This window comes from Parasteatoda tepidariorum, chromosome 11 (assembly GCF_982258835.1).
Source record: "Parasteatoda tepidariorum strain Cologne lab strain chromosome 11, Ptep-v5.0, whole genome shotgun sequence".
Classification (NCBI taxonomy): Eukaryota; Metazoa; Arthropoda; class Arachnida; order Araneae; family Theridiidae; genus Parasteatoda; species Parasteatoda tepidariorum.
Window position 1 is genome coordinate 82,703,186 of NC_141765.1, and position 27,592 is coordinate 82,730,777.

The window sequence follows — 27,592 nt, forward strand, 5'->3', positions numbered from 1 at the left end:
GCCAATTGCTAAAATATGGTTGTCTACTGTGATATGGATGGGTGGTCTAATGTAAACAATAACAAGCGTCCTTAAACCGGAAGAAATTTAGAAAATTTCCGGTGTATCCCTCCGCTTATGTTATGTCAACGAGGCGATGTGCGAACAAGCCAAATATTCTATGCAGTTTTGTCATTGTAATTTGGGTACAAATCTAAACATAATTGTACCCTTCATAAGAGCTTTCACAAATGTATTGATTCTCAGAGGTCGTAAGGCCAAAAAAAAATCTTGGAAAGTTAATATCTCACTGTGAATAATTCATAAGGTTTGCCATGTTTTGTATTTTATCCCTTATTTGGCTACATTTGAATAAAATATCTTTTTAAGTTAGCCTAATTAGAAAATATTCTAATGATTATAATATTAATATGATAATGCTGAAGTTTAAAGGCCGAAAGAAAGAGCTCGGTACATGTGAAATACTGCAAAAGATATGAAGCAATAATATGATGGCGCGTTTTTTCAATCTGCGGCGTAAAAATATATCGGAAGCAGTAACCCGGAAGTCTTGAAAGAGCAATTTTACCACTAGCGCCACCACCCTTAGCTTTACACGATCACTCATCCATTGTACAGAAAAAAATATTTATATTTTATGTGTAAGTTCATTTTTTAATTTCTGGAATAACAATTGCTTTTTTTTTTTATTTAAAAATGAACTTTAATTAAGAGTTTCTTTTTCTTAAAACATCATTTTCGACAGCAACACTCATTCCATATCTAGAGCTTCCCCCTTCCCTTTCTTCCTATGCTCGGATGTATGGGAATGTATGTTTTCCCCTTCGATAATATTTTTCCCATTTAGATACTTGGACGTCCCGCAGTGGACTGATCGTTAAGACACGGTTCCCAGCAGATCACCGAAGTCAAGCATCACTGGCTGCGGTCAGTGGGTGGGTGACCACTTTAATCAGTCTGAGTAGGGACCGAGGGTGTGCGGTATTGATCCTCGTTAAACTGTGCTACCGTTAAGTGCTCGACTTCGCGTGCGGGTCGTCGGGCTACCGAAGCGGGGGTGCCCTCCCCTCCGCAGAGGATCAAAATTGTGATGACATGTCTTCGGATCATTCTCCGGGATGTTTCCCAGACCGTCGCCAATAGCCCATTGTGCAGCTCTAGTGCGACGTAAATTAACAACAACAACTAAAAATTTTGAATATTAATCGGTTTCAAAATTATGTCGCCCCGCAGTGGACTGATAGTTAAGACACGGCTCCCAGCAGATCACCGAAGTCAGGCATCACTGTCTGCGGTCAGTGTGCGGGTGGGTGACCACTTGGATCAGTCTGCGTAGGAACCGAGGGTGTGCGGTATTGGTCCTCGTTAAACTGTGCTACCGTAAAGTGCTCGACTTCGCGAGCAGGTCGTCGGGCTACCGAAGCGGGGGTGCCATACCCTCCGCAGAGGATCAAAATTGTGATGGCATGTCTTCGGATCATCCTCCGGGATGTTTCCCAGACCGTCGCCAATAGCCCATTGTGCAGCTCTAGTGCGACGTAAATTAACAACAACAACAAAATTATGTTAGAAACTAAAGTATTTCTTACTCTTATGGCTCTCCACATGTTAATGGAGAAATCATGTCTAGTGTTGCCATAGGCAAAAGTTCCGCAGTAAGCCACCTGTAGCGCTTTTCGACCTGTAGCCAATATTAATCTCGATTATTCAAAATTTTTTTAGTGCTCGACTTCGTGTGCAGGTCGTCGGGCTATCGAAGCAGGGGTGCCATCCCCTCTGCAGATGATCAAAATTGTGATGGCATGTTTTCGGATCATCCTCAGGGATGTTTCCCAGGCCGTCACCAATAGCCCATTATGCAGCTCTAGTGCGACGTAAATGAACTACATTAACAACAACTCAATTTTTTTAATTCTAAAACTCAAATTTATACTTTTGAAACTATGTCACAAATGAATATAATCGAATAAGCACATAATTTAACCATAAAGTAATGATTATATAGAATTAATCATTATTACTGCATTTTTTTAAAAAATTTAGTTCTAAACCGTAGTAGGTGAAATTTTGGTGATATAGTTCCTTTCTTTCTTTGTTTATTTAAGTTGTATTTTTTACTCTCTATAATTCTTTTGAAAGAATAAAATCTTCAATATTGTTTTTTAATTTCAGCAGCTTGATTTAAACCCATTTTAGAAGAGTTATAGGAATTTTATAAAATGCTGTATTATTTCATTAAAATATGAATAAATTACATCTATAAGACACAAAAGTATAGTGCATGAAAAATAATAATTCATTTAAGAAATAAAATGATACGCATATGCACGATTGGCCAAATCAATAAACAAACGATTTTGTTGAACACTAGTTTTTTTTAAAATGTCAAAAATGACGCCATGCAATGGGTATCAGCGCACTGTGGACTTCAAGGTAACGAAACTGCAGATTTCTTGGCCAAAAAACCCGCCAAGATTCTACAAATATCTCTTTAGCCAGTTCCTTTCTACATCGCAAAAAGGCTAATAAAAATCTCTCTTCGAACAACCTTTGAGGCAAAACTCCAAGAAGAAAATAAAGATAAGGACTGGCTGGAAGGAATTAAAGATATTCCGTCATGGTCAAGAGAAAAATCTGTGGCCCTTTTTCGCCTTGCCACTGGCCATGACTGTTTATCAAAACACCTGTACAGAATCAAAATCTTTTCAAGCCCCTTTTGTCCACTATGTAACCTGCAAAAAGAAATGGATACTAACCATCTGAGACGTTGCCCTGCACTTCCTCCTGGGCCCTTCTGGGAACGTTATTGGCTGGCGAGATACATTATTAATGACTATAGACTCTTTGTTTTTGCAGCTCTTGTTTCCGTTTTTTGTTCTTTCTTTGTATTGTTCTCAGCAATTAATTTGTCTTTCATATCTGCCATTAGAACCGCCGGGGTTGAAATATTAATTTCAACAAATAATAATCAAATAGAAACAAATAAAATTATATGTAATGTTAGCACAATTTAAACTAATAAAATGCACAAATAGTTATAAAAGTACAACAAATAAACAAAGTTTCAGTTTTCCAAATTATACAAAGTTCAGTTTTACTAATGATATAAAATTAATTCTCAATAGGTAAGACAGCAATTTTTGAAATTGCTCTTTTATAAACACCATTTTTTGTTTTTACTGAAACAACTCTTACACGGTTATCCTTTCCACAAAATATATCAATAATTCTACCTAATAGCCATTTACATGTAGGAAGGTTTTCTTCCTTGAGTACTACCATATCTCCTATTTTAACATTTTGTTTTATAAACATCCATTTGTTTCTCTGCATCAATGTGCTCAGATAATTATTAGTCCAATTTTTCCATATATTTTGAACCATTTGAGTAGTTTTTGCCATAAATTAAGTCTATTATTATCTATATCTAATAAGTTAGGTTCAATAATTGCATTTATTGGTCGACCTATAAGAAAATGACCAGGAGTTAACACATTTAAGTCATCAATGTTAGAAGTTAATGCTGTTAGGGGGCGAGAATTTTAAAATTCCCTCAACCTGAGTAATAATGGTTAAAAATTCTTCGTAAGTTAATGTCGCATTTCCAATTGTTCGCTTTAAATGAAATTTTAAGGATTTTACTCCTGCTTCCGATCGACCATTAAAATTCGGTGCTCTAGGAGGAATACATTTCCATTGTACATTTTCTTCTGCTAGAAAATTGGGTAAAATATTGTTATGTTTAATAAAAATATTCATTAATTTTTAATTTCGGAATTTGCACTTACGAAATTTTAGCGTTATCACTAAATATTTTTTGTGGTTTGCCTCGTCGGGCAAAAAAACCTCTTTAAGAAAAGTAATACTTGCTTCTGCTGTTAAATCGTTAATTATCTCCAGATGGATTTCTTTCGTTACTGTACAAACAAAAATATAAACGTATATTTTGTGATAGTTACCTTTACGTTGGCCTTTGTATCTAATAAAAAATGGGCCACAATAATCAATAGAACAAGAATTAAATGTAAAATTAACATTTATTCTTTCACTAGGTAACTCACCCATTATTTGTTGAGAAATTAACGGATTTGCTTTAAAACGAATAATGCATTTATGAACAATTTTTCTAGCTATATTTCTGCCATTTAGTAGCCAATAAATTTGTCTAACAGCATTTAGCAACGCTTGCGGACCATTATGAAAGTTCTTAATATGATAATAATTAAAAATAAATTCAGTTATCTTATTCTTAGCTGGAAAAATAATAGGATGCTTTTGATTAAAACTTAAGTTTGAGTTTGTTATTCTACCGCCAACTCTAATTAAACCTTTTTCATCTAAAAATGGATCGAAATATTTACTTTTTGGAGTCAGTAGCAAACCTTTTTTCAACATACAAATTTCTTCTGAAAAATACCTACTTTGTATAAGTTTAAGAAGATGATTTCTAGCGTTTTCCATTTTATCTATGGTTATAGTACCTGTTTCCTTATTAAGTGGATTCCTACAATTGTAAGAGAACCTAAAAAAGTAAACTAAAAATTCTTATCAGTTTTAGAAAATTATTTGTAACACTTAGGCATTTAGCAATAAATGAGTCGTTGTTGTTGTTAATTTACGTCGCACTAGAGCTGCACAATAGGCTATTGGCGACAGTCTGGGAAACATCCCGGAGGATGATTCGAAGACATGCCATCGCAACTTTGATCCTCTGCGGAGGGGATGGCACCCCCGCATCGGTAGTCCGACGACCTGCGCGCGAAGTCGAGCACTTTACGGTAGCACAGTTTAACGAGGCACGCTCGGTCCCCAAGCAGACTGATCCAAGTGGTCACCCATCCGCACACTGACCGCAGCCAGTGATGCTTGACTTCGGTGATCTGCTGGGAACCGTGTCTTAACGGTCAGTCCACTGCGGGACCAATAAATAAGTCATTTTTTATAGTCATTAATGAAGTCGCTATTGGTTTCAGTTCGGTAGAAAAGAGTTCATCACTGAAGAGAGTTTCATCTTGAAAATTTTCCTTATTTAGGAAATTGGGACCTGTCCACCATAATTTATTGGATCTGTAGCGATTCCCTTCTGGAAGATCTATTTTTAGATCAAGCCCCCAAATTATGCCTCTTCAGCCTACCCTGAGAGGCCGGGATTAAGGTTTTTACATCATTCCAGTGAGTATCCCCTCAGCGAGCAGTCGCACAAAACTTGTTACTTGTTACGTTTAAATAAATTTATATTAAGTTTTAAATCGTCATCCTTGTTCTCACCACACATTGGAGTCCTCATTAATTAGTGATTAGAGGAAATAAAATTACACCTTGAAACCTCTAAAGATCCAAGGGTCGTAGCATCTGAGCCTCTGGAAATGATATCTGCAGGGTTCATTTCTGAATATACGTGTCCCCAATTACAATTAGACGTAAGTTGTCGAATTTGTGAGACTCTATTACTCACAAAGGTTTTTAAAAGATGAGGCGAAGTATTAATCCACGCTAACGCAATAGTTGAATCTGACCAGAGTTTGATATGATCAAATTTAAGCTTCATAGCCTCTAAAACCTTTTTCACAAGTTTTGAAAGGAGTAGACTTGCAGACAGTTCCAATACAGGAATAGTCATAGTCTTGATTGGTGCTACACGTGGCTTGCTGCAAAGAATCTCCCTGAAAGATTCATCAGGATCTGCAACTGTCTGTAAGTAAATTACAGCTCCAAATGCTTTTTCTGAGGCGTCTGCAAAACTATGCAGAATAAGTGCGGAAAATGTCTCCTTCAAAACGCAACTAGGTACTTGAATAGTTTCTATACTATGAAGTGCTTTAATGAACAAAGTCCATTCTTGGGCAATAGGGGATGGTAATTTTTCGTTCCAGTATAGCTTGTGCAACCAAAGCCGTTGCATAAAAGTCTTCGCTTTGCTGATGACTGGACCAAGTAGACCAAGAGGATCATACAAACGAGCAATTTGAGATAAAACATCTCTTTTAGCAACACCTGATTTTTCCGTAACTGCAACCTTGTAGAGAAATGTATCCCTTTTGTTATTCCATAGAGTCCCTAAAGTCTTCACTGCTGCATTACTGTTACGATCAAACGAAAAGTCTCCCAATTCTGTGTCTTTTGAATCAAAACTAGTACACCATTTGTGTAATTTCATTCCTCCTCTTTTAAGTAGTTGTGTTAAATCTTGCTGAAGCTTAATAGTACATTAATTTAAATTAGAAGTACCGGTAATACAATCACCCATATAAAATTCTTCTATAACAACTTTCGATGCCAAAGGAAAATCCTTCTCTTCATCTTTTGCTAATTGTTGAAGAGTCTTCTGTGCCAAGTAAGGAGCACATGCTGTGCCATATGTTACGGTTTTAAGTCTGTAGGATTCAGGTTTACTTTCGTGATTTTCCGGAGTATTTTTAGAAATTTGGTTTGTGAAGGCAGTATTTCAATTTGTCTAAACATTTTCTCAATATCTGCTGTGAAGTCATAGATATGTTTTCTAAATCGAAGCATAAGAGAGAACAGTTCATCTTGTATCACTCCTCCCTTGCATAATAAATCATTCAAGGAACAGCCATTTGTAGTTTTGGCGCTTGCATCAAATACCACTCTAAGTTTAGTTGTTTTGCTGTCTGGTTTTAAGACACCATGATGAGGAAGGAAATATCCAAAACTGTCATCAAAATCAGAATTGTCTTCTATCCTTTCCATATGGTTCAAAAGTTCATATTCCTTTAAAAACGAAACATACAATTCTTTCATTGCAGGATTACTTGACAAACGTTTCCATAATTTATTAAGTCTTTTTTCAGCAATTTGTTTTGAATCTCTCAACGGTATGTTTTCACTAATATCCTTCTTAAATGGCATCTTAACTTCATATTTCCCATTAGTCTTTTGATAAAACGAATTTTCAAAAAGTTCGTTGCAATAATTTAATTCTGAACTGACGGCAGTTTTTGTTTCGTTTACATCTTCAACTTCCCAAAAAGAATTCAATTTTCAATAAAGTATATAAATAATTCAAAAAAGAATTTTAGTGAATTAACTTCAGTTGACAAAAAACAACGATAAAAATCTTTAGCTTCATTACTCGAAATTCTAATGCTTCCTGAAATCAAATATCCGAAACAACTATTTTGAAGCAATAATTCATTATCTGCTAAACGTATTTTATCATTCTTCAAAAAATCAAAAAATAATTCAGCATCCAATAACAAATCCACTTTTTTCGCTATATAAAATTCGTCATCAGCTAATTTGATCCCTTTAGGAAGTCGAAATATTAATTGACTTGGGGGGCATCATGTCAGTTATTTTGGGAACAATAAGTAACTCAACTTCCCATTCCGAATCATTTTCTGAATTCGACAATCGAGTTTTGAATTGCTATTTTACATCCAGAGAAACATCACTGATTCCACTAACTGGAACAAAAACCTTTTCTTTTTTTAATCCTAATACATTCATGACAATTTTTACAAAAATTGCAAGATGAAGCAGAATCAAGAACAGCTCGAAACTGTTTCAAATTACTACAGGCATCGCGAAAATAAACAACTGCAGTATTTATGAATACTAATTTATTACTCTTTCTTGACGCAATCCTAGTTGTGAGTGGGGGAGCAGGGGATTGTTCGAATTCGTTGGACGAAGAATTATTGTTCAAGGCTACTTCTCCTTCTTTCAAAGTTTTACTTTCGATTTTATGCAATAGTAAATGGTGAGAATCTTTTTTACAGATAAAACAAACTAAGCTTTACACACACTGAGCTAATAAGTGCGTTTGAGAAAGGCATTTAATGCAGAGTTTGTTTTCTTTTACAAAATTAAATCTCTCCGAAACTGGTAAGCTTTTGAATTTTGGGCAATGATAAATAGGATGTGTTTCGTTACACAAAATACAGTTTCGATAAGTATTGGTTTTGGTGAAGAAAGTTTTTGAATTTTTAGGACGATTAAATTGATTTGATAGTTTAACAACATAGTTCTGTTTTGGGAAACTATTTTTATTTATTTCTTCAAGAATTCGAATTCTTTCTTCCAAAAAATTTAAAAAAATCATCTAATCTAGATTTTACACTTATTTCAAAAGCTTTTCTTGATTCTTAATCGAATTTATGTAATAAATATTTAAAATTAAAACATCTGACAAATTAAAACGATCGAATTCTAGTAATGATCGTAAGCATTTTTTTACATTGTCAACTAATGCCCGTAATAGTGATGGTGAATCGTTAATTTTTTCAAAATTTAATAAGCTATTGATAAAAGCATCCACAACTGCTCTCTTATTCTCATACCTGCTATTAAGTGCAGAAAACAAAGATTCAAACGTGTCTTGACAAGATTCCAACAATTTTGCTTCTCCTTTAAGAGATGCTTTGAGATAAAATAGTTTTTGTGTATCATTCAATTCTTCATTGTTACCGACAGAGCCGGATTATACCTTTCGTAGGCCCTAGGCACAGAGCCGGATTATACCTTTCGTAGGCCCTAGGTATAGCCGTTTTTGGGCCCTCCCCTCCTTCCCCCACTCCTCCCCTCTTTTCAAATTATATATGCAGAAATTTTCTTGCGTATTTTTTTTTTTTTTTACACTTTTATTAATATGGATTTTAATTTACGAATTTGTTTATCGAACTTTATCTGCAATACCGACAAGTGTAATGCATAAAGTAAGAGAAAAAAGAAAGGTACTCCAAACTTTAAAGAGAAAAAAAAATGGTAGAAATATAACATTTAAAAGAATAAAAAATTTACAAGTTTAGACAAGAAAAACAAGTTTAAAAAATACAAAATTCTCATATTTATTTTTTAAAAATAATTACAATTCCTAAATTAACTTATATAAACAAAACCAATGATTAAATAACGCAATATATTTCATACCTAATTAAACGGGGGGGGGGACAATAAAATAAAAGGAAAACTTATTAATCTAAATCAAAACACTTGAAAATTATCGAACCGAAACGATAGTTAAAAAAGGCACTAGCATAAATATTAAAACCCGGAACCGGAATTTAAAAAAAAAAAAAAAAAAGAACCTAATGATAAAATTTATGAATAAAAAGAATTTATTGAGTGCGAAATTTATCGTGAAAAGAAAAAAAAATCAAACGCAGTGGAATCAGAAAAACAAAACTGTTTTTCTGATTCCACTACGTTTGATTTTTTTTTAAAATTTCTTTCTCCCAAGTTTTTTGTAGGCCCCTGAATTTCGTAGGCCCTAGGCCAATACCTCCTAGAGGAATCAAGCCCCACAACGGGTTACTATAGGCGATGATGACGTAGTAGAGTTAGGCCCAGGAAAACCAGTCAGGGTAGCTATTTTTTCGAAAAAATCCGAATCTGATCAAACGAGCCATTGGCGATATTCTGAAGTATTGTAGCCTGTGTACGCATTCAGCCAATTGGCGAATATTTTTTATTAGAATTTGTAAACAACCGTCGGTGCCTGATGTAAACGTTCTTCGTAAAATTTATATTTATTCTACAAATGTTATAAATTTCAGCATTAATTTAATTCTTAGTGTTATGAATAATGGTATTTAAATGCTGTGTACCAAACTGTAGAGGAAATTACAAAGTTGATGGTACAAAAGTATCTGTTTTCGGATTTCCCAAAGATGAAGAATTACGTAAGAAATGGCTTGCCGCCATACCAAGAGATTTTGAAGTTACAAAGAATTCTAAAGTGAGTAATATTTGTTTTTATTTTTAAAAATGTAATTATGATTCTTTATTATATTTTTACTTAGAGTAAATTATTTTAAATTGTGGATAAATTAATCGTAATAATTAAGTTGTTCTTATCAATCATATCGAAACTATTGTAATAAATTTTGTGTATAATGACAAAATAACTATATAGCTATTTTTATATATATATATAGTTATTTTTATAGAGTTTTATTTTATAAAAATATTAATAATTTTAGTATTTTATTAAATTTTTGCTCAAACTTTAAAACATTTTTGTTTGACCCTAATATAATGTAACTGCTTAAAGCAAATTTTTTTTAATTTGATTTTGAAATTTAAATCTCTTAATTTTTCTACAAAAATCTATTAATTTTTCATGCATGAATATAGTATATAATATTTATTTTAAATGCACATATAAATAATGTATTCATTTTGTTATAGGTATGTGGGATGCATTTCAAGGAAAATGACATTAGGAAAGCTGTGGAATTTGTTTGTGAAAAAACTGGAAAGAAAACAGTTGTGCCCTATGAACAACCAAGGTTAACAAAGGAGGCTATTCCATCTATATTTCCTGGATGTCCAGAATATATGACCAAAAATGAGCCAATTCGAGAAGAGCCAGAGGCAAAGAGAAAAAGAATAGAAATGTGCCAGTTGGAAAGCGTCCTTGCTGAAAGTTTAGAACTTTATGAACAGCATAATGTAAAATTTAAAGTAGATACTCTAATTGAACTGATAGAAAAATCTAGTTTAGTGGATTTAAATGGTGTTTTTAATCCGGTAAGTATTGAAAATAGTTTTTCTTTTGTGAAAATCAAATTTGTTGATCAGGTTCCCACATATATTACTGTAATAGTTGATCAAAATCTATCTTTAAGTGTTTTTATTGATAATGTAAAGATTAAGAAACTTCATGATTTAACATTTCCTCTAATCATCAGTAATGTTCAGCAAATTTCAAATGTTTTATGTTATTTAAATAAGTCTAATGATCTAAAGTTTGATAATATTCCAAATCTTATTAACTCTATAACTGTCCAACTTACAGAATTAGAAAACTTAAGCTCAGATAATCAAAAATTAGGTATTAACTTTCTAAAAGAGCAGCTATCTTTACTTTTTACTCAAAAAAATCAAAACCGATACTCTACAGACTTTCTCATTTTTTCTTCATTGTTTTTATCTATATCTCCTCATGCATATAATTTTTTGAGAAGCAGTGGTTATGTTATTCTACCGCATCATTCAACTATAAAAAAATTGATTATGTCATATGATATTAGTCCTAAAAATGAATCCACTGAGGAAAACTTCTTATCTTACATTAAACAGAAATTTGATTATTTAACTGATGCAGATAAAACCGTTACTGTTATGATAGATGAAGTCCATTTAAAACCTCTTTTTGACTTTAAGGATGGCGATATATTAGGAGCATCATATAATTCTATTGAGGCTGCTAACTCTGCCTATGTTTATATGGTGCAGAGTGTGGAATCAAGTTTCAAAGATGTTGTAGCAATAATGCCAGTAAAAACCGTGAATGCTGATGCACTCTATGAGTTTATTAAAAAGACATTAATTGGTCTTGAAACTATAGGTTTTCATACATTTTGTGTCATAAGTGACAATAATTCTATAAACCGCAAGGCAATGTCCAAATTTTCAACACCTCCTAAAGTTCAGGTTGAATATCCACACCCATTTGATAGCAGTAGAAAATTATTTTTTATTATTGATAGTGTTCATATAATTAAGTGTGTTAGGAACAATTGGCTAAATCAAAAAAATTATAATTCTTGTATGTTTTATCCAGAATTTCAGGTAAATGTTACTAATGATATTGACACTAATGATAATGTAAAAAATGTACCATTAAAAACTGCTTCATTTCAAGCTTTACGTAAGTTACACGAATTTGAAAGGTCTAATTTGGTTAAGTATGCACCCACATTGATTACAAAATCTCTTTTTCCTTCTAACATTGAAAGACAAAACGTAAAACTTGCTTTAAATATATTCAATAGACAGTTAATAGGAGCTATAAATTCACTTAAGGAAAAATGTAATATTTTAGATCTAATATCAACAGCAGAATATATAGAAATTTTTGTAAATTGGTGGAATATTATGAATGTTAGAACAGTAACTAAAGGATTTCATAAAAGGAATGAATATCAAAAGCCCTTGAGATTAAACGATTTTTCTTTTAGATATTTAAGTGCATTTCTTGAATGGTTATCATTATGGGGCAAAGCTATTTCTGATACTGGTAGATTAACCTCAGAAACTCACTTAGCTCTATCTTTAACAACACAAGGCATACAAAAAATTTGTCGCTATTGCACTGAAGAGTTAGGTTTAAAATTTATACTGGCAGGTAAATTTCAAACTGATAGTTTAGAAGCAAGATTCGGTAAATATAGACAATTAGCTGGCGGCCAGTATGATATATCAATAACTCAATTATATGAATCAGAAATGAAGCTGAGGCTTCGATCTACTTTGCCATTGATTTTAAAATCAAATGTTTTTGGCTATGTTAAAATAGATTTAAACAATATTGAGAACGAATCTGAATTTCTTAACAGTAATTTACTATGCAATAACAAATTTGAAATAAATGTAACAGAAGAGGATTTGCAACAATCTAATAGAATTATGCCTGTTATTGTTTACCTTGCTGGTTATGCCGTTCATTCAACATTAAAATTCCTTAAAAATTGCCCTTTTTGTAAGTTATTGTTAACAAGAGATGAAGAAATTCTTTATCATGAAAATAACATTTTGATTCACCATCAAGATCGTGGTGGACTAAAGTACCCTGTGGAGGAAGTTATAACTATTGGTTTGTACTCTTATGTAATTATTTCAAAACTATTAACTGAATTTGAAGAAATTTTTTTAAAAGTTCATAATCAGAGAATTATTTCTTTAAACATAATCAAAGCTGTATTGAATGATGAAGAGAAACACTTAAATTTTGATTATTGTGATAATGAACATTCTTCAGATGTTGTCATTCATTGTATTGTAAAGAAATTTGTAAACATCTTATTAAATAACTATTGTAAATTGAAAAATGATAGCATTTGTTATGCCTCCCATTCAAAAGCTAAAGAAAGAAAATTAAAAACACTTATGAAATCCACTAAAAATTTAAGTTGATAGGTAAAAATTATACTTTTTTAAATGTTACTCAAAGTTTAACATATTTCAGTAAAATTTGTGTTTACATTTTATTTATCATTTTTTGAATTTGCTACTTAATAAAATATTTGTTATCTAAGGTTGTGATGGGTAAAAATTATACTTTTTTAAATGTTACTCTAAGTTTAACATATTTCAGTAAAATTTGTGTTTACATTTTTATTTATGATTTTTGAATTTGCTACTTAATAAAATATTTGTTATCTAAGGTTGCTTACTTTATTTTAATTTATCACTTCTAACAATCACACTTCCACAGGAAAAAAATACAAATTATAATCATGCTTTTGATATGTTTTTTTTTTCTATCTAAACCTTGTTTGAAGACTGCATTTGATTTTCTAAATTTTCCTAAGCTCATTTTATGTCATTGTTTAGATACAATTTCTAGTTCTAATAACATGCAAAACATAATCATTAAAATCCGAAATAATCATCTACTAAAAATTTCAGTATCGTATTATAAAAATTAGATCCCTTCTTAGTTTTATGTCAAAACTATAATAATAATAAATGTGCAAAATCCCTTGAAAAATATATTTCTTTGTTTTTAATCCATACATTTTAAAACAAAAAGCTAGATAAAATTTTCCAATTTATAAAATAAAACTGGTATTTAATGCTTAAAAATATATTTTTTTCATTCACACATCAGTTATTTTTGTTAGAGTTGCTTTATTTTTATTGTTAATCATTTCTGAAAACAAATAAATTAAGCATTTTTACACAATTTAAGAACATTTAATCTAGACAAAAAAAAATATATATAATAATTTGTAGCAAGTAAAAATTAGTAGAAGAGTAACGAAAAAGTGTCGAGAAACGGAAGAAAAAAAACCCGTCATCGTCAGAAGTGATCCTAACTGTATGAGGGCTGTAGAACTGTATCTGGGCCTAACTGTATGAGTCATCGTTTTGCGTCCTTCGGCTTTCTTCCCATCTAGGAGGTATTGCCTAGGCACGTGCCTAGTGTGCCTATAGGTTAATCCGGCCCTGGTTACCGATAATTGACATAAATTGCATTTTAAAGTTTTTGAAATCTTCATATTTTCCATAAAATTGTGATAAGGGTAAATCTGGCAATTTATAACTACAATTAGAAACAATTTTTGCTTCTTGAATTTTATCTTTATCATTAATTTTGTATTCAGAAAGAGAAATTCAAAATATTACTTCTAAATCTTCTATTTCCTCGTCTAGTTCTTCAGTTAAACTAAGATTATCCTTTAAATCGATATCTTCTGGAAGTTGAGTGTAATCAACTATCAATTGCTTTGGAATATTTTTTAGTTCCAGTAACGAATTTAGTTTTGTGTTTAGTATATCTTCACGATTCAGTTCCTTTTCATCGACATTCAATTCATCAAGAAATTTTAACAACTTTCCTAATTTTGTTTTATTACGCCTCTTTGGCGGTTCAACGATATCAAAGAAGCCATATTCTTCTCCGGTTGCATAGGACAAACTGTACGGTCCCGTGATAGCTCAATAGTTAAAATTGAAGGTAATGTAATTAATTAGTTTACGAATGAACTTGCATTAGAGAGCGACCATACGCTCTTAACAATTCAATCAACAAGAACAAGAGGGAGTAATTCAAAGGGTTACATTATGATGACAGATGGCTGGCGCCATACTATCTCACCAAACGGTAATTCAACACCAAACTGAGGGCAAAGTTTTTTTTTAACACTTATTTACAAGTTCTTTGATGATGTCGTTAGATTTTTTTAAATTGAAATCGTCTGCTCTTTTTTATGAAATAAATTAAAACATTTATTAGTGGTATTAAAGCAGGTAAACGTTGTAATCACTGGTGTTAAGTTTAAGTAAAATCTGAAAATTTATAAAAGTGAAGCTGAAATTTTTTACAGTGTTGCAGCTATTTAACAAACAACTATATAATTATGTACAGTAATTCTTATATTTTGTTTATAAATATCTTAAATTTAATTTCTTCCAGAAATTAAATCCTACAAGAGTGATTACAAATCTGGCGCATAACAAGCACATGTGACATTTGAAGTTGAGTTTAAACGCGATCACTTTTTTAATTTTTTTTGTTTTTGAAATTTTTTTTACCTTTATATTTTCAGTTATTTTTCGTCAAAATTTAGATTTTCGTTTTTTTTTTTCTTTTCTTTTTTTTTCTTTTTCTTTAAATTTTGTTTTTTAATAGTCTGTACTTTATTCTTTGCGATTCACAAGTCCTATGACACTAAAAGGTATAATTTTTTTCCTCATGACCATTTTAAAAAATCACCTAATTTGAATGTAAACAGGAAAAAAATAAACTAATGATATTTAAAAAATAAGTGGTATTATTGCTGAAATTTTAAAATTTTCCTAATATTTTTCGTGTTTTATTTTATTTGAAAACAAAATAATTATTAGTTTTTTCTTGCAGCAGACTTAGTTTGTAGCCTGTTGATAAGTGCCAGTATAACATTCGTGAACATTTGAATCAAATGTTTGGTCACGGATAGATTGGGCGTGGTGGACCTGTTTCCTAGCCACCACGCTCTCCTGATTTAAGCAGCAGCATGGATTCCTTTCTTTAGGGTGCATTGAAAAGTGCAATGTACACAACATCTTTGGATTCCGAAATGGATCTGGTTGCAAGAATCATCTATGCTGTACATCCAACAAAATTCAGGTGTATTTGAGCGAGGCCGCCAATTCCAACAACATATGCATCGCTAGCAATGGTGTAAACTTTGAACCTCTTCTGTGACATTTTCACGTATGATTTACCACAGCACATGTAATATTTGTGACCCATAAATATTTCAGATAATCTCAGTATTGTATCTCTTTGTTTCTTGTATCTGTCATTCTAATTTTCCTTGACCTTTCCGACCATGGGTCACTACGCAATTCTGAATCTTCGTGATGTCCCTTACCTCCCTTTAAAGTTTAGCCCAATAATCGTAGGACACCCTGTATAGGTATTTTTTAAGAAATATGACTTCCTTTGTTTTATGTAAAACTAGTTGGTGGTAAATTCTACGAAGTAAGAAGTTTAAAAAATTTATAAAATATTCACCATTTAACATTTTCTCCATGTTCCATAGCGTGTTTTCTACAAAGCCGAAATTTTTTTAAAAATATACTTTAGATAGTTTTGGACTTTTATGAGTATTTTGGAAAAAAATATGACGCATTTTGTGCCTTATAAATCTATTCTCAAATAAGTTTCTCGGTGTAAAAATTATAAAAACTTCTGAAACATCCACCACTCGACATTTCCCCTGGGTGCTAATTTCTTCAGCTCTTTTATTTTGTAAACTATAATGCTACTCGGCAAGAAAGAGAGTGATCGAGGAGATGTGATGTATGATTTTATGGAAGGGGGTTCTAGGTTTGTGTCTGCTGTCGTTCATAGCATTTTTAATACTTTGAAATTATCATCATATTGGGTCACCCCGGGAAGTAATTTTGTGATAAAACTGAAATGCATCAGAAATGTGACTTTTAAAGCTGAAATTTTGAGTTTTTTTTTTTTTTTTTTTTTTTTTTTTGAAAAAAGAAAGTGCTTGAGTAAAATTTCATTCAAATTTATTTCTCTTTTTAGCTTTTATTGGAGTCAACCCAAATGATATATACACTGATTCCGCAAATCTATCGGGCTTTTTTTTTCGTCTTTTCTCATTGCGACGACTTATGCCAAGTCCCGTCTTAAGAAACCACCAAATGGGGGAGGGGGGAAGAAAACAATTTTTCAAAAATGAATTGAATTTTTCAATTTTTCCTTAATTTTTAAACTTTATTTGGAAAGAAATTTTTTTTTTACTTTTTTCTTTTGGCTGCTGATTCAGTTAATATCCCCGTTGATTAGAGATATTTTAACAATAAAAAAATCGTAACTAAAATATTTTAATCATTTATATCTCATTGCTTCCTGTTTTCGGACCACAACTTTTTCCGTTGTATCCATTGTATCCGGTTATGATTTTCTTCTATTAGGTACGCTGTCGTGTACATAAAATGAGGGTACTTTTTTTTTTTACCAACCATAATATTTTTTTGCTTTTGGGTTATTTCTAACGCATTTTAAAATTTTAGTTATGCTTATTTTAAGCAATTGCTTCTATGATTTTGCTATTTTGCTTTCAGGCTTAGAAGGAAAATATTTCCTCACATGAAAACATAAACTAACATATTAATGTACTTCTTTTGCAATTTTGATCCAAAATACAACAATTACAATCTTATTCTCTAGCCAGGCGATGAAACACTTAAGTGAAAAAATTTAAGTGTATTACGTTGACATTAGTAAAGAATTCGATCATACACATCGTATTTGCAATTTTGATCTAGAATATAACACTTACAATCTTTTTCTCTAGCCAGGTGATGAAACATTTAAGTGAAAAAATTTAAGTGCATTACGTTGACATTAGTAAAGAATTCGATCCAGTTTGTTTTCGAACGACATCGTCACAACCGTTTGGAGTAAGCTCCAAAAGCTCCGTATCAGGGAACTGATCCATTGTATTTAATTTGCCGTCATTCTTTCTTATACTAAAAGTCTATAAATAAATAAAATAATAAATAAATATATATATAAATAAATAAAATAAATCTCAAGAAACCAAAAATTATAAATGTTTCAAAAATTTTTAGCTGATGATGTGACTGTCTTAATTAAATTGTGGAAATTATCATTTTAAATTTTCAATTAGCTTAGGCAAATCTGTCTGAATGTTCGTTCGCTCTTTAATGTTCGTGCATTGTAGTTGAAATCGGCTTGAAATACAGGTTAAAATAATATAACTGTTTAAATAAATGCTTTTGATAAAATTTGATGTTCAGATTTGTTTTTTTCGTTTCTTATTTTTAATTTTATTCAATAGAAATTAAGATACAGAATTTGGAGATCATAAAAGAATGAAGTTACCATACTTCTCTTGAAAACTTCCTAACAAATCCTGTGATATTGCATTAATTTTGGCATCATTTGCTTAAAAAGATTTAGAGATAATATTTGCAGAGAAATATTGCTTACGGTTCTTTGATTTGAATAATATAGAAACAAAGCAAAGTCTTTGGAAACAAAGGATTTATGGAAAGGAGTTATGGAAACAAAACAAAACTCTTGATTTCTGAAAATATTTTAGGTGAGAAAAGATGCAGAAAATATCGTTATTTTATAAATACCTTCGGAATTCAAATTTCTTCTTGACTTAAAACATTTATTATTTTATTTTATTTTATTCATAAATTAAAAGAAATTCTCTTTAAAAGAATATTTTATGAATAAAAAAAATATAGTTATCTTACTTTTTTTGAAAACTGTTTCAATATTGCACTAATTCAGCAGTCAGAAAATTTTATAGAGTTGGTACGATTTTTAGAAGAAATACATAAAAACTAAAATACGAAAAATGTATTTTATTATGCTCCTAATCACCGCAGCATTTTAAAACGACGTAGAAATATATGGAGTCTGGGATTAAGAATATTTAATTTTAAAGAGTCAGCAAATAAAAAAGAAATTTGCAACTTCTTTATTGCAAAACCGATAACAATGTTTTTTATTTTTTTAAAACCATTCGAAGCGTGGTTTAGAGGCAAGGCAATAAACAAAATGCCCGAAAAAACTTGCTAATGTTCTCATGAATAAAAAAAAAAAACTCGTTAACTCGTAAAACTCGTCATTTAGACGCATTGAAGTAATTTAAATAGAAGAAAAATGCAGAAAATGGAACTTAAATATCCTGAGTTGTTTTTTGTAGTGTTAACACGATAATGAAGCGTTAAAAAGTTTAAAACTTTAAATTAAGTGACTTACAATTCAATTTTAGAAGACTAAAATATCCTTTTTTATAAGATTTTCCAAAGTGTTGGAATATTTGAAAAGAAAAATCGATTTTGCCATTTTTTTTGTGCACATTTTGCTTGTCGTGGTTTAAATTTTAAGAATTTCGAATGTGAAAATCACATGTTAAAACATAACTAACATGAAGTAATAAAGTATGAAAATAATAATACCTATAACTCAAATTTTTATTAAGACAGATCATGTAGTAATACAGTCTTTCAAAATTAAGAAGAAAAACAACATCTATTTGTCGTTGAGCATTTACAAAAATAAGAAAACTTCTGCACGCATACTTTCTCTCAATTCCAAAGTGTCACACAACCAATCATAAGAAATTCAATAAATTAAGGAAGGAAAAATACATCAAAGCAGAATTTATAACTTTTCAATCATTCATTCCTAAAAAAAGAAAGACATTTTAATATTCACAGATAATACTATTATTACTAATTCGTGAATGTTAATTATTTATTTTTACCTCTCTTTTTGTATTTCTTTGTTCTGGTAAAATAAATCAAGTACTTGATGTGCAACTCGCCCTATTTAGCAATGAATTACAGTCGAACTTTGTTAACATGAACACGTTTAACGTGAACTTCTTTCAACGTGGACTAATTTTTGATTTCCCGGCAAATTGTATACGAATACAATACTTCAACGTACTTTTAGCGTGAACACACTAAACGTGAAATATCTGTTTAATGTGAACCGAAAATTTATTTACCTTTTGAAAAGGAATGGAAAACTGATCATTCACACTTCTATATCTATAAGTGTAAGTTTTTTGATAGCTTTGTTTAAGCAGGTAACGTAAGCAACGCCGAAAATTTTTATGATAAATTTATTGTTTAAGATGATCGGATGTTATTCAAGGGAAATATTCAAGGGAGAAAGTTATTATAGTGTTAATTCTATTTAAATAAGGAAGTATTTTATACAAGTAGTGAATATTTAGTGCGAATAGCACAAATATAAATAGAATTCAAAATTAGTTGCTGTTGTTCCTACGTTTTGAGAATTACCCAAATGAGTTTGAAGTCGATAAAATACTCCTAAAGAGGAAAAAAAAAAAAGAAATTGCGTAAAGAAATTGGTTCGACACCTAAACTTTAATGGTAAATATTTCCATAATAAAGTCACAGTAAACAAGAAATTTCACATATCATTGTATAAAACATTAGTTAATCAATATCTAGTTAATCTGGAGCTACCAATCAAATCTAGGACGACCAATCTAGTTATTCTACCAATTTAGGTCAGTAGAAATCTGTTCACAGTTATAATTTTTAAGATATTCGTATCTTTCTAACGGTCTACCTTTTCATTGCATATATTTCAGTAAAAGTCGCATATATTTGCTACAATTTTGGGAAATTGTTTAGTAATTCCAATATTTTTCTTTATATTATTTTTATATTATTTATATTATTTTTCTTTCCATAAAGCAGGAATAAGTATGAAGAGTTTTGAACATTTAAATGTATTTTTCACCCAAACATCTAATAATATTTTCCCTAATATATTTTATAATAAAATTATGAAATGAAATTATTAAACACATAAATTTTCTATTTTTATCAATTTAAATTATAATTGATTAAAACACTTTTTTTTCCAGGAAAAATATAAATTTTCTGCTTTTTTTTTAAAAATCATTCGAATAAGACATTGATCTATTATTTTTTTCACAATAGAGTTACTGAAAGCTTTAAAGTTTATTATGATATTTCATCCAAAAAGCGAAATTGAACAAAGCCTTAAAATATTATTTATTTTTCCTGAAATATATTAAGTAAGAGATAAAATTTCGTTAAACTGAATAGAATATAAAACTAAAAATTAATTTAATTTTTTACCACAACATAAAACAAGAGGAAAGTTTTTAGCTTTGGTTTGACCAAACTCAATTGTTTTTCCACTTAAGTAAATTTCTAAACTCTAGATTTAATTAAAAATCTTACCTGATTACTCTGACATAAAGTTCTTTTGCATACCGATAGTGTTGATCAAAACGAATCTGTAAATTATGGTAAATTTCTTGAGAACATTTATTCAATCCGTATTCAAGCCGTCGAATAGCTTCCACAAACTTACCTTCCTATAAAATATAAAAAGTTATGATTTAGAAAATATCAATTTGAATAGAATGATGAATTTGTTGTAATCCGAATTTTGAGAGACTTTTCTTGCATAATGTTTAATTATTTCTATATCATATTTGTTTAATTGAATCTTAACGTTTTGTTTTTTGATTATATACTAAGAAGAATTCTTTTTTATAATAATAATAATAAATTCTGGCAGCAATAACAAAGGTTCTCCGTTTTCAGAGATATTTGTGCCAGAAACTCGCGTTTATTCCCCACGTATGAAGTTAGCATTGACAGTGAAAACAAGATGGGCGGCTTTAAATTCCTCTAAAAAAATTATGTTTATGTATTTAGTTATTTGAAAGAATACTCTGTAGGTGACATACTTAAAAGTAAAAACCTAACATACTTGCAAGCACTGCACCTACAAATAAAGCGTTAACTGCACGTATAATAAATTTTGACACCACAATATTTCCTCTATTCTTTCCTCCATTCCATGAAGAGTTTCCAGCTTCTTACCCTTCCCAATTTGTAACCCTGCGCTGTTAGAATAAAATGCTTTCATTCACGCATAAGGGGTAGCTCCATAAGGCTGCTTAAATCTCCAATGTCTAGTTAAAGTTCTTTTTTCATAATAATTATAAATGGCTAAAGAAACGTATAGTTTTGTATTCACGCTTTTTTAGCCATACTAGTTGTAAATGGTTACAAAGCCATAAAGGTAGAATATATTCTTTACCGTAAACTTTATGGTTAAATGGATGGACAGCCGGTTATTTTACCATAATTTCAGAATGAATATTCAAACAGTTGAGCAATATTTCTTGAAATATTTTTGAAGGGGATCATGTTATTCTTTTCTTATAACTCTGTACAATAGAGTTTTGTAGGTTTCAAGACGAAAAAGTACAAAATAAATTATTTTTTACAAAAATGTATTTGAGTTTATTTTTGAACAATTAATTGTTTATTTTGATTTAAGAATTAGAAACATTAGTATTGTAAATATACCTTATAAAGTGCTTCTCCTTCACAAAATACTTTGCATAACAAAGCAGAATACAAATGAGGTTGCTCTTTTATGAGATCAAATGCAATATCATCTGAAAATGCAAATAATAAATTACAATGAAATACTTTACACAGTTCGTAATATAATAAGATGAGAAGAAGGTTTTATCATCATCCGCTTGAGAAAAGACAGAAGTAGAAAGAAGCTCTTCTGCTGGCCCATATGCACCGAGTTTATACATACCAAATAATACGTATACTTACTAATGCGAAAATACCCTATTAAGATCACGTCCGAGTGATATTGAGCAGCTAGAGTCAGAAAGGCTCGTTTAATATATGATACCGTGGGTCTTGAAAGAAAAATCTTGTGATCACGGTCTAGAAGGGATTAATTACCTATTCTTGGCGGAAACAAGATATTTCGATTGACAGGGCAAATTGATAAGTAAAGTTAAGTATATTTAGTTAAAAAATTAATGAATGCTGTGTTTTTAAAAACATATAAACTGTGCTTTAAGCAGCATTTAATTTATTCAAAATAAAAGGAATTAATAGGGTGGTTTTCATTTTCCTCTTACGTATACAATGACTTAAATTATTTGTTTCGATTTTGATCCCATGCAAAATTTATAATGAATCGCCTGATTCTGATAAAGCTTTATTTTTTACTTCTTTTTTTATAATAATTTGTAACCTCTGTAACGGAAGTTAAATATGCTTCATTTTTAATAAGATGCTTAAATTATTTTTAAGAGGGGTTAACTATTATATTTTCTGTATCTAATTATATTAATTATATTGAACTTGAGAAACACCAGCAATTTCGCTCACCATTTTTTTGCTTTGAATTTCTAACTCTTTCACCAAATGAAAAAACGTACGTTTTTAAATTTTTACAGTAGATCATTTCAGCTTCGGGCATCGACGAATTTTATGACGAAAAATTATATCATAACGCCTAAAGCAATCAACTTCTTACATCTTTAAGGTAAATTTTCAAAGTAATATTCCGCGTTGTTAAATGATTACAGGAATCAGACTTATTTCAGTTCAGTGTTTTTAAGTTAAAGGTAGGTACATGCAATTTAGTTTTTAACGATTGGCGTTAAAAATGTCATAAAGCAGAAATGGTTGAAAAGATATGTTAGTTTTTAGTTACGGAACAAGTCGCAAATAATTCCCCTCTTTTTTTATTTATTTATTTAGACTTCACAAGGTGCCCATTATGTCGCATAAAATAAATTTCCTAATGACTATAATCACAAATGTGATGCGTCTTTGCTTTTCTAATATACGAAGGCTGTTTTTTAAGTAAGGGCCGTTTGAAGATAAAAATCAAACGGAAGAAAATTTTAAAGAAGCATAAATATTTTTTGATTCTACATATGTTTCTCTTTCTTTCAACATAGTTGCCAAACTTTTTAAAATAATTGACATACCTGACAACCAGGTTTAGAATACCCTCTTCATAGAAACTTGCCGCCTGCTCTTATAATCAGGAGGTCACAGCCGTTTTTACGTATTCGTCATCGCTGTAGTGATTGCCGACAAAATGATGTTTGAAATATCGGAAAAGAGGAAAATCACTCAGCGCAAGGTCTGGGCTGTAGGGAGGGGTGGTCGTACAGGTTACCTTCACAGCTGCAACTGAGTACAGTTGTCCATGGCGAGAACTATAGATATCCATGAGTGTGCAAAACACAGCCGGCTAACTCCTTGATGTTACAGACTCTCGATGTCAAAGGGGGAGAATTTCCCAAACTGAGCCAGGAATCTTAAAATGGCAGGGCAGACAAAAATAGGTTTTAGTGTTAGTGGAATATCATCACAGTTACTGCAGAGACGGTCTATTGCCATCTCCCAGGATCTTCATACCTCTATAGTGACCAGTTCTAAGGCGGATGATAGTTTTGGTAAGGTCTCTATTTGCATTTATTTCACAAATCTGCGAGTCTCTTTTAATGGTACAGTTGTTTCCAAGGAATGCTGAGTACAGTTGTTTCCAAGATGTACAGATCTGAACTTTTTAAAACATACCCAATCCTTTGCTTTTAGAAATTTTTTTATTTCTATTTCTTTAATATTTATCATAAAAGTTTTATTTCTCGATCACGTTAAAATGTTCAAGATATTTTACAAAAACTTGAAAGATTGTACCAGTAGAAATAAATTTAAATAAATATTTTTGCTGATAACATCCAACCAGCCCTATAGTCTTCCTTATCAGTGCTACTAATTACTTTTATTTTATGAAAAATAACGATAAGACATAATAAAAGACTAAAATACATATATTTAAACTAAAGTTTTTCGATTTTTTTCCTTTCTTAAAATGAGGCTATTAAAATAGGATAAATATTAAAATCTTATAAATTTCTCAAAAACAACGCGAGCGTGTTTTATTTCTTTGTTAACCTGTACAACATATATTATGTAAGAAAACAGCAGATTTTTTAATGAATGTAGAATCTATTTCTTGAACTGTGTCGATTCTGAAGCTATCTATTTATTTTTTGTTAATCGTGCTATTGTAGGGAAGTTAATTAAACATTCCTTATATCAGCTATGTTATTCTTCTGATAAACTTCAAAACTCATTTAGAAACCTTGAAACTATACAGGGTGTTCCATATTGCTCGATTTAAAAGTATATTTTTAGAACCTGTGTCAAAAGAGATAAAAAGGTACATACGTTACAGGTCCATACATAATATTTAAACAAAAGAAAAAAATAACAATCGAAATCTAAGGAATCACTTTGTGGAAGGCGGAACTAAAACCACCATCAAAAACTGTGAAACCCCTGAATATTGATGGGAATTGAAGGAATTATTAAAAACACTTCCAGGTTTTTCCTGACAATCAAAAGAGTTGTGAAATTTCCGGTCTCTCTTTTGTTAGTAACCATTCGTTAGATTTCGATGGCGGTAGTATTTTTTTTAAGGATTCTAAGAATAGATAATAAAGGCAATCATCATGGAACATTCATGTACTTATTTTGTTATATTACATGAATACAAAAATAAAAATCTAACTTAAAATACTTATTTCTTACTGATTTTAACATTTGCTTTTATCAGTTCGACGGAAGTTGAAAAGTTGTTTGAGGTTAAAGCACATTCCAAGGCTGTTTTATTTTCTTTGTCCTTAATCTCTGGATTTGATCCGTTATGCAGCAACAAACGAACCTAAAAAAGCATTATTGATACGTATTAAAAATAAACAGAAAAAAAACGAACCCAGTACAATCATTTAAGTAAAGATAATTAATTTTATGAATACGGTATTCTAAAAATCATACATAATTTTAAGAATAATTTAAGTTATTAGACAATTTTGAAACTTCTTTTCATTGTTGACAACTGCTTTCATTTTGTAACTGTTAATCGAGTAGAAAAACAGTAGCAAAATAACACAGAAGTAAATTATATTTCAAAGTCACGTGAGCCACAGTTAAAAGTGATTTTTTTTAAACATTTTTATAAGTATTGTCTGAATTACAATTTAACTTCTCTGAATTTAAAAGCAACTTTTGTGAAGTTTTCGAGTTCTGAACTAAATATATTTTCAGTGGAATCGCTTTCTACAAGTTTAAACCCTAAAAAGTTGTTTTTGTTTAACATAATTTTTTTAAAATAAGGCTAAAAACGCTTAAGTTCAAAAACTAGATAATATTTTAAATTCATATAAAGTCTGTAATTGTAATTTAAATATAGTTTTTAGTTCTGGAAATAATCACCCATTTTAAGTAATTGATCAATATTTTTTAAACAGAATGTAGTCATAAATATACATTTATTGTCAACAAAAGTTTTTTTATCTGAAACGATATAAATTGAGAAGTAAGTTCTTGGTTAGTGAAAAACAACTTTGCTAAAATTTAAAATGTATGTAAATGAAATGAAAAATAAATTAATAAATTTTTTTATTTATTATACTATCGATATAATTCATAAACACAGATAATTTTGTCTTATTTTTCAATCGAATCCTTATTGTGTCTAATTATTGTTACACTAAAGTTGTTATCCCTGATACTATAGTTATAGTCCTGAAACTTATAGTTATTGTTCTAAGCGTACAAGAGTAAAAAATGGACATCGTTAACAATATTTAAAAAATTTTCTTGGAAGAATATGATTTCACTTTACCTCCTTGTCTCTTAGAAACATGCGGATCAATTATTTATTTATTCATTTATTTATTTTATTTATTTACTTCGAATGAATAAACAACTAAACAAAATTACCATATCTGCATTTCCATGCTTTGCAGCTAAATGTATTGGCATTGATAGCTCATAATCCCTATCTGAAACAGCCACTTTTTTCTCAAGTAAAAATTGAACAGCATTGGTTTTATTATTGATACAAGCCCAAGCAAGAGCACTTCTCCGAAATTCATCCTTACTATTCCAATCTATGTCTGTAATATAAGTAAAAAAAATGTTTTATTTATAGATAATTATCAAAAAGTAAAGATGTACGAATTTCTTTAATTCAAACTTATGACATTATATTCCTCCCATCACAGTTAAATTAGTAAATTTGAGGTACCATTATTATTCATATTATATTTTACGTTTATGAATATTTCGTTTGTAAATGTTAATGTACTTAAATACATAAATATATAACAACTATTAAATAATGTGTAAGATTTTCTAAGTCAAATGCATCAGAAAATGTAAGTTTTACATTTCGCATTTAGACCAACTGCTTATAATACCCCGGAAAAGCTATTGTATTTTATTATATGTAAAAAAGCCAATAAATTATACGAGATACTAAGTTGATAACTTTTTTCGTGTCTTGATTGTTTAGTTTAACTAAAAAAGTTTTTACAAAAAGTGGTTCTTTTAAATGCGTTAAAATCAGCCTTTTTATTTATATAACTTATGATAAAATGTTTTTATTTTAGATTAGGAAAAAGATTCAAAAGCGAATCTTAATTTCTTTGCTATCGAAAATCTACTATTTATTATAGCTGACAAAAAACTGCTTTAAGCACTGACATTTTATTTTAAAAGTATGTTAATCAATGGTGATGAATAACACACATTTTGGCTTTATTCTTCATTAATATAGAGTGTGAGATGGGGAAAAATTTAGAACTTAATTATTTTTGACAAAAACATGAATGTCGAATTCACCTACTCTCAAGAATTAGGAGATAACAATCAGAAGCGTTTGGTCATGCTGAAAATTTTTTTTAATTGTAATAACTCGATATTTTCGATACCTTTATCTTCTAAAGTTTGCAATGTTGAAATATGTCCCAGAAAAGCTGCAAGCTTAAGATTATCAGCGTTGGAGGCAGAACTGAAGCTCAAAAAGAAACGGCATAAGCCTTTTTGTCCTTCACTAGAAGCAGTTGTTAGTTTATTGAGAGTCATATTTGAATCGTTATATATTTTCACCAGATCGTTACAAATCTGTAATAGAAAATGTTAAAAATTAATATGTAAATGATATTGAATGATTCTAAAATTTTGAAAGTCTTGTTGAGTAATAGTCATATCAACGTCAAATAAGCGTAAGACACTTGTGTGAAGAATAGTTAATTTCTTTTCAGTAGAATTTTTTTTCTGGTAAAGTGGGCTAATTATTTTAATTAAAAAAGGCGTTTTATACTTTTTAATTATTTAGGTATTTTCAGATTATCAGCCAATGCAAATATTAGCCATCAGTCAATAAATATCAAAGTATCAGTCAAATGTATGTATAGTTCGTTCACCG

The 27,592-nt window shown here is 30.3% G+C and overlaps 2 protein-coding genes and 1 long non-coding RNA gene across 4 annotated transcripts in view; 2 read left to right on the forward strand and 1 right to left on the reverse strand.

Moving 5' to 3' along the window:
* Window positions 1-609: 609 nt before the first annotated feature.
* LOC147801859 (uncharacterized) lies at window positions 610-15,726 on the forward strand. Its single transcript, XR_015430301.1, has 2 exons — window positions 610-641; window positions 15,332-15,726. It is a non-coding gene; the product is annotated as an uncharacterized LOC147801859 (long non-coding RNA).
* LOC147801860 (uncharacterized) lies at window positions 9,456-13,061 on the forward strand. Its single transcript, XM_087155098.1, has 2 exons — window positions 9,456-9,712; window positions 10,168-13,061. The coding sequence occupies exons 1-2, from the start codon at window positions 9,548-9,550 to the stop codon at window positions 12,880-12,882; spliced, it is 2,880 nt and encodes a 959-aa protein (XP_087011224.1). The 5' UTR covers window positions 9,456-9,547; the 3' UTR covers window positions 12,883-13,061.
* A 3,189-nt stretch (window positions 15,727-18,915) lies between the features above and the next one.
* The window catches only part of LOC107448379 (protein TANC2), a 34,718-nt gene continuing 26,041 nt past the window's right edge, over window positions 18,916-27,592 (reverse strand). The window contains exons 16-21 of one of the 2 annotated variants that reach the window (XM_016063549.5): window positions 27,096-27,288; window positions 26,104-26,279; window positions 24,910-25,042; window positions 21,853-21,944; window positions 20,710-20,846; window positions 18,916-19,147 (exon numbers count right to left, since the gene is read on the reverse strand). In XM_016063549.5, coding sequence (XP_015919035.3) covers window positions 19,138-19,147; window positions 20,710-20,846; window positions 21,853-21,944; window positions 24,910-25,042; window positions 26,104-26,279; window positions 27,096-27,288 — 741 coding nt within the window. In that variant the 3' untranslated portion in view covers window positions 18,916-19,137. Of the gene's footprint in view, window positions 19,148-20,709; window positions 20,847-21,852; window positions 21,945-23,397; window positions 23,630-24,909; window positions 25,043-26,103; window positions 26,280-27,095; window positions 27,289-27,592 lie in introns of those variants that run through there. The other variant, XM_071187478.2, reaches the window with a different exon arrangement.

What these genes read in the sequence shown, in the direction of transcription:
- LOC147801860 (XM_087155098.1), top strand. Translation starts at nt 9,548, where the DNA reads ATGGTATTTAAATGCTGTGTACCAAACTGTAGAGGAAATTACAAAGTT. An exon ending in ATTCTAAAGTGAGTAATATT is followed by an intron (nt 9,713 to 10,167) that starts TGTTTTTATTTT and finishes TGTGGGATGCAT; the next exon opens with TTCAAGGAAAATGACATTAG.